Source organism: Sprattus sprattus (genome assembly GCF_963457725.1).
Source record: "Sprattus sprattus genome assembly, chromosome: 21".
Taxonomy (NCBI): domain Eukaryota; kingdom Metazoa; phylum Chordata; class Actinopteri; order Clupeiformes; family Clupeidae; genus Sprattus; species Sprattus sprattus.
The window spans coordinates 7710045-7718120 of NC_137919.1; the positions used below are offsets into that span (position 1 = coordinate 7710045).

General features: G+C 46.0%; 1 protein-coding gene across 1 annotated transcript in view; it reads right to left on the reverse strand.

The window, feature by feature from the left end:
• Window positions 1-8076, reverse strand: part of LOC308382389 (protein Dok-7-like) — a 35564-nt gene that overhangs the window by 8074 nt on the left and 19414 nt on the right. The window contains exons 7-10 of the mRNA XM_080860109.1: window positions 7504-8076; window positions 4057-4102; window positions 1475-1551; window positions 380-452 (exon numbers count right to left, since the gene is read on the reverse strand). Of these exons, the coding sequence (XP_080716235.1) occupies window positions 380-452; window positions 1475-1551; window positions 4057-4102; window positions 7504-8076 (769 nt within the window). The remainder of the gene's footprint in view (window positions 1-379; window positions 453-1474; window positions 1552-4056; window positions 4103-7503) is intronic.

The window sequence follows — 8076 nt, forward strand, 5'->3', positions numbered from 1 at the left end:
GTGTTGTTATCAGTATTATCACTAATGTTGCTGTTATCTGCTGTTAATATTGTTGTATTGAGTGCTTTGGCAACAATGTATCGCACATTCATGCCAATAAAGCCATTTGAAATTGAAAATTGAAATTGAGAGAGAGAGAGAGAGAGAGAGAGAGGGAGAGAGGGAGAGAGAGGGGCAGCAGAGGAACTTTAATGAAAGGTCATCCAGCATGTTTCATGTTTACTCTGCCTCTTCTCATCCAGACAAAACAACGTCTCTCCAGGCAATGGCATCTCATAAACAACAACGTCCACAACAAGCGGCCCTGATTTGTTTTTGCATTCTTCAATTTTTCCACAGCAAGGAGCATGTCAGTGTAAACACGAGCGGAAATGCTTACCTTCTAAGTCCATGTGAGGAATCCTTTGCTGTCCATAGCTGCCCATAAGCTCATACTTGCTCTTCTCTTCAACCTGACAATTCAAAGAAAAACAATACAAAAAAGTCCATAGTCAATGCAGTTCCTTCACCCTGTTAGCCAACTGGTTCTCTTTCCTAAGTGTATAATTGCATAGGTTTATCAGGTTTATCATTCAAAAATATTTTTTTTCATAGTGTGCTATTTTTCAGATTGTTGGATATACGTATAATGCTTTAATTTCTACTATTGTTAAACATGGCAATTAAAAATGACAACAGTCAGGCAGGTGATTTTGCGCCAAATCTGGTTCTAGACCCAGCTGGTAGAGGATCATCCTCATACAATACAACAACCCCACTGAATGCAAATATTCATTGTGAGAAAAATATTTGAACTTCTCAAAGCCTCTACGTTCAGAAAAGTTCCCCTGATCTTAAATTCATGCCCACGGGCATCTGCCCTGTGGAGTTGAGACAGGATGGTGTGTCTATCAGGAGCTCCCCACATCTCTGTTTACGCCATGTCCAAATTGACCGAAACGTGTCAAAAAGAGGGTGATGAGAGAGAGAGACACATGATTCACACCATTCTGACAAAGGTCAATGTGCCAAAACATGTTTTTTTTTGTATTGTTTTTCAAACGCAGGGCTTGCTGGATTGTCCACACTAGTCTATGTTTGAGAAATGGCTATGGTTGGAATCGGATGAAAAAGTTTAGAGATTTTTTTTCACGCAACCCAGTCGTTTAAATCTTATACGGACAAAACCTTTTTAAGTTTGACTCTGACGACTTCATTATGTTTCACTCTCTCTCTCTCTCTCTCTCTCTCTCCCTGTCTCTCTCTCTCTCTCTCCCCATTCTCTATTTCTGTACACCATCTTACATAAAGTAATGTGAGAACCACAAAGTATTTCCACCCAAGAGGCTTCAGCTTTTAAATTGAAAACCAAAGCCTTGTATGGGATCAGTGAGCCGTTTGATCAATACGGCACAGAGTGCAAACCCGTGTTTTCATACGCTCCCCACTGCAACGCTGACCGGATTAAAGGGTCCCGCCTCATCATTTGTCCTACCTCCGTACTCCTCTCCGTTGTCCTGGACTCCATGACCTCATATGCCAGGTCAGCTTTGCACCTCTGCTTCTTCTTGTCTGCAGGAGGACGAGAAGAAGAGGAGGAGGAGGAGGAGGAGGAGGAGAAAGAAGACGAAGAACCATGTGAGAAATACAAAGAAAGACAAGAGAGGAGATGGAGAAGTGTAGGAGGTGAGGAAGAAGAAGATGGAATAGAGGAAGAAAAGAAACAACGAAGGAAGTGGGAAGAGGAGATTTAATGGGTGCAACACATAAAAGATGACCTCCTATACATAAGTGTTCAGAGTGGTGGCGGAAAAGTCAATTTACTCTAATATGACATCCACAGAGGTCTTGTTGGGTGGATTGTAGGTCATTTTATATCTACATCTACATCCACAGCCTCCATCCCGAACACTTACCCAACTCCTCTCTTAAAATAAGCTGCACATGTGGAGGAGGCGGATGGAGACTTGTTGGAGGTGCTCCCTGTAGAGTGCACCGAGAGTGGGATGATTTATCGTTGGGCTCCCCATAACGGGAAAAAACTGAGTGAAATCTGATGTTGTTTGGGAAATGCTGTCACCAGTCCCTTCAGCGAGAGGGGGGGTAAGTGGCACTCATAAATGATGCTTTTATTGCATCAGGCCTAGGAAGGAGCCTTTTCGAGTGGCGTTTTTAGACAAGGGACCACGAGCCCAGCCCACAGAAACCCATCTATATTGTTGTTTGCTCCCACTCTTGTTTCCCTCCACAAACAACATAATGGCTCCCCCCGGTAAGCGACGACCAGCATGGGGCCAATGGAGTGCTGAGGTAATGAATGACATCATTCATCTCTTTAGATTCTGCTTCATCGGGATGCGAGCGAGAGAGTGAGGATCCACCTCCCCTCAGACCTTTAGACAGCCTCGCTTGCAAAATCGATAGAGTGCCGAAAGACATAGGGAGAGATAGAGAGAGACATACAGAGGGGAGGGAGAAAGAGGAATGGAAAGCGTGATGACACAGAGGTGAGAGATGATGGAGAGAGAAGAAAGAGTGTGAGAGAGAGAGAGAGAGAGGAAAGAAAGCAAAGCGATGAAGTGAAAGGATAGAGGACTGAAAAAGAGACTGAAAAAGGAATTGATAGGAAAGAGAGAGAGAGAGATGGCAAAAGAAAAGAGAGAGTTTAAAAGGAGAGGATAAAGGTGCCCAGAGAGGGAAGATACGTCTCCTTAGAGAGCAGGGAAGAAAGGAAAAAAACAGAAAGAAGAGGCATACAAGGATGAAAAAGTCAGAAAATAAAGAAAACGTAAGTAAAAGGTCGAAGCAGAAAGCAAGCTGTTATCAACTGTTATTGCGCAAGTAGACAAAAACAACTGATAAGAAAAAGAACATGGCAGATGGGAAAAGCACCTCTATGGAAAGACAGGACAGTGGGGAATACTAACAGAGGGGAGCTACTTCCTTAGACAACAGTGTTAGTGAGAAAGTCACAATCACAAGCAATGGGTGTGCCTCTTCCTTACCTTCTTCCACATCCACAGAGCCATTACTGACCTCCTCCGACCGGGCTACCATCACTGCTGTTATACCCAGCTCAGAGGGCACGTCCTTGGGTTTGTTTTCAGGGGCATTGTCCCTCTCTCCTCCATGGCCTTCCAGTGATGGGAGAGTGTTGCAGCTCTTCCTCCCATCCAGAAGGGCGTCTTCACCTTGTCCCTTCTCTCTCCTGTTCACAGCAGTTGCCTTGCAGCCCCCACGCTCTCCTCTACAGCACTGGAGGCAGTTCTCATATATGATTGTGTCTTTCCAGTTTTGAGATGGTTTATGCTGACCACTACCAGAGCAAGTGGTGGGTGAGGCCTTTGATATAAGGGCGGAGGCCATTGGTTCGTAACCATTGTGACTGCTTGTTCTAGAACCAGATGATGCACCGATGTCGTAGTGTTCCAACAGGTCAGACAGATAGGTAAGGTATCCATGTTTCTGTGGGTTTCTATGTTGCGATGATTGAGCTGTCAGAGGCAGCTTCTCTTGTCCAGGATTTGTGGATCGAGGTGTGGGTGTGGTCTCCAAAGCCGTTCTGTGATTGGCTTCCTGGTCGGCGGTGACTGATTGCTCATTGGCTCTCTGACCTGCTGGGTGAATATCTGAAGTTCTGAGAAAACTTATCCGAGATCAAGAGAAAGATTTTCTCCACAAAGTGCATTCAGGCATTAAATTACACAGCTTCTTCAAGTGGTTGGAGACGTGATTCGTCTTCACCTCGACGTTACCTCGAGTTTTTTTACACCATTTACAAGACGATTCACAAGTGGGATTAATAGCAGACAGTAACAGAACATTTTTGTTTGACAATAACATGAGGAACGGTCTAGAACATTCAACACATATTTCTCGCCTCGCTCGGTTAGTTCATTAGCTGACGAAACTGAGAGAGCCGGATGAAATGACGAAGACAAAGACTAAGGCTCGCAGACACATCTGTAATTGCAGTGCATGAATCCTCAGAGGAACGGAAGCAGACAGCATGCATTAATATGTAAATGTTAGGTGTAGTGATATTAGTTTCCAAGTGACAGGTTCTTGGTGTCTTACCTGGCACCAGTGGGACAGACGGCACCGCAGGAGGAAGTGGCGCCCCCTGTGGGAAAACAAAGGCATTAGCTGGCATTGATGGAAACGTACAAATCTGAGGTTTTAATTTAGTACGGTTTGACTCCATCAAACATAGGCCAGGTAAATAAATAAAATAATAAAGTCTTAAACTCAATTACCTTGCGACAGAATAATGCAATGAGCCACTCTTTTTTGTCAGTGGGGATTACTGTAATTTACGAATTTACATTCACATGGGATTAAAATGTTGGTAATTAATAGAGACTGTCATTTCTCAAACCAAACTCTTTTTTTTTGGCCAAGGGCATTCAGAAAATATGTCGTATTCACACGAGACTATACTTCCAGAGATGTGTAATGGCTGTTCATCTCCTGTGTGTAATTGTAACATTCATCAATTAAAATATGTTGCAGTTAAAGATGCTAGTCCCCTCCAAACATGGCTCTTCTCACTCTCCGTAGTTTTAGGGGGAGTTGTGTTTGAGCTTTCATATCGAGACTCGTCCAGTTTTCAATCTCAACTCAACAAAAGAGACAAAGAGAAACTGTGAAGAGCTCCAGTCTGCCACACTGCACACACACATCCACCAGCTCAACGAGAACTACTGCAAGACCTGAGGCGTATGGGTTCAGATCCAGCTGCTCTGGTAAGCCATGGTTTCACAGTAACATGAAATGAAGTTCAAAATAAGTGACTGAAAAATACAAAATAAAATGTCTTCCAACACATTGCCTCTGTGCACTCAGGTGTGAGATACCTTTTGTTTATTTTATTTACTCTTCTTAATAAAACAGGAGTCTACTGAGAGCATGACATGGAAAAATCCATGCTCACATAACATGCCTCCAGATGTAAAAACCACCTTCAAATTCACACACACACACACACACACACACACACACACACACACACACACATACACACACACACACACACACACACACACACACACACACACACACACACACACACACACGCACGCACACACACACACACACACACACACACACACACATCCCTCCTATCTACACACACACGCACACACTACCAACAACAACAGCCAGCCTAAAGTCCTTCAGGATGCTGCTAGAAATGCAGTTTTACAGTTCCCATGTGTCCGTGCACTCTCACACTGATAGACCCATATTCTCTAATCTGCACCCATTAAATAACCAGCATTTAAATGGACCAGCCAGCTGCTGGTCCGCTGCTTTGTGTGTGTCTTCCAGCAACCAATTAGTACTAAAGAGCCGTCACTAGACATATGCCCGCCTCCCTTACTACTTAAAAGTAAAAGTTCCAATCCGTTCCAAAGCTTAGTTGCCTTTCTTGGAAGGACGTCAGAAAGTCTCCCCACTCTCAGTGTCTCAACTCTCAGGGTACGGGCAACTCGGTAAACAGGGACGTGGGAGTTTAGGACGGCCATTTTGTTCAGAGGAAGGGCTTAAGATGTCTGGCGGGAGCTTCCCCTAATGCTCGATTTAATCCTGCAGCCACACACACACACACACACACAAACACTCACACACACACACAAACACACACACACAGACACACAGCATCTATCCCAGCGATATGCTGGGAATGGATGGGTTCAGTCAGGGTGTAGAGCTACTACTGTGTATGTCCACCATATTTGTTTTGCTTTCCCATGGCCTCGATTAAGGACTGAAGTGTATGTGCTTCTTGTGAGATATGAACCCAGTCAGACTACCAGAACAAATACCACTGTAGGTCTGCAGTGAAGCAGACACCAACACACACACAAACACACACACAAATACACAGGGATGCAACTGCCCAGTGTCAGAGGGGTATGCAGCAACAATTTTGGCGCCCCCCCCCCCCCCCCCCTTTTTTTTTGCTTTATCCATCTTCCATCCAACCAACTCACTACTCGTAGCCTAGTTCTAACTGCTTGTGTGTTCAGCGGTCACTGTCCCTCTTCTATGTCAAAATTCTATTATGGAATCTTAAGAGATGAGGCGCCTACTCTAGCCTCTTTAGTCCTCTAAAATGTGATATAACATTAAGGAAATGCAGAAATTATTTAGAAACGCACAACAGTAGCTACATATAGAAAATACCCCAAACATTTTAATATTATTTTTTTTTTACTATAGCTTTGGCGCCTCCATGGGTGCGGCGCCCCTATGCGCCGCATACAGCGCATACCCACTTTTTGCGCCACTGCAAATACACACACACACACACACACACACACACACACACACACACACAAACACCCACCCACATCCCAGAGAAATGAGTGCACAAACACACATCCCAAAAACCAGGAGTGCACGCACACACACACACACATACACACACAGCTTAACAGGAAACCATATTCCATATCCATCTGATTGACTAACTATGAACTATGTAATTGTCTGTCAGTCAGATGTGTTTATCTGTCTGACCCTGACCTGCTCCAGGGCAAGCTGCTATCTTGCCAAAGTGTAAAGTGCTACACGAGATCAAAGTGTCTCCGTCTGAGCCTCATCACAGTCTAAAACAACTTCTTCTTTATGAGGCAACAAGAGGCAGACGGAAGAGGAAGGAAGAAAAAAAAAAGGCACAAATACTATTCATTGAGACTCATTACATCATGTACTTTTTGAACATACTAATCCCATCTGGTTTCATAGCTTTGATATCTAAACTTCAGTTGAATCTTCAGGGGGATTATTTCTCTATTAAAAAGGCCGTGTTAGTTCTTATTCATTCCAATTAGCTACTGTTAACCTTGATGGACGTCTTTTGAAATGAAATGTTTGAAAAATTCCCCCGCTCAACACATATTAACGTGATCTAATGAGTCAGGCAAAAGAAAGCATTGGAAAAGCCTTGGCTCAACTATCAGCTCCACATCCTGCCTTCACGCACGCACGCAAGCACGCACGCACGCACGCACGCACGCACGCACGCACGCACGCACGCACGCACGCACCCACGCACACACACACACACACACACACACACACACACTCTCATCCAAACAAACCTTCAGAATGAATTAGATGAGAAACTAAAGGAGGCCCTGCCTGAATGTCAGTTTAATTGTGTCCGACTTACTGGGAGGTGGAGATGTACGCAATGTGGTGGGCAATTTCAAAAATGTGGCTACCCCCCCCCCCCCCCCCCCCCCAAAAAAAAATGAAATAAAAATGTCGGTCATAACAAAGTAGTTTGGTCTCTCTGTGGAGAACAAGCAGAGGAGACCTTGAACCCTAGGAGAAAGGAAGCCAGTCACTCCTGAGGGTGGAGGGGAAAGGTTAACACTGTTACTCAGGTTAAATGCCATTCTTCCAAAACAGAAATGCTTCTGGAAGGAAGGAAAATATGAGCTTAAATGACACAGAATAGCAGTAGCGCACCACAACACAGAGCGGGGGGAGAGGAGGGAGGGGGCTTTATGGTACCTTCAGGCCGCCACAGATGGAGCAGGCTGTGTAAATGGCCCTTGGGGTGCAGATTTGACACACTTCTGCCACTTCTTCACCAGGGGGCGCCACTTCGCTGCTGCTGCTGCTGCCCCGCGAGAGTCGCCCAGGGGCTGCTGCCGTGACTTGGGATGCCTCAGAGTCCTTAGATGCCTCAGCCTGGGCAGCGGTGCCAGGATGGTCCTCTGAGCCGCTGCTGGCGCCCTTATCCGAGCCCTTGGCAGTGCCAGGCGGGTGCAGGAGGCTCCTGGGCGTGTCGTACAGGTACCGCAGCAAGGAGGGCACTTGGTACTCATGCCCCGGGCACGGCGGACACGTGCAGAGGGTCCGTTCAGCAGGCGCAGCGGCGGTGAGGGGCAGCGGGGGCGGCGGCAAGCTGAGGACGGAGCCGAAGTCGTCGCCGGTGCCGGAGCTCCCCGTGGCGTCCAGGCTGCTGGTGTAGGAGGAGAAGCTTCCGGAATAAGAGGAGTGGCTTCCCGTGGCGATGCCGCTGTCTGAGGAGCTCTGGCGACCAATCTCCTGTAGCCGCCGCGAGCGCGTTGGATTGGAGGA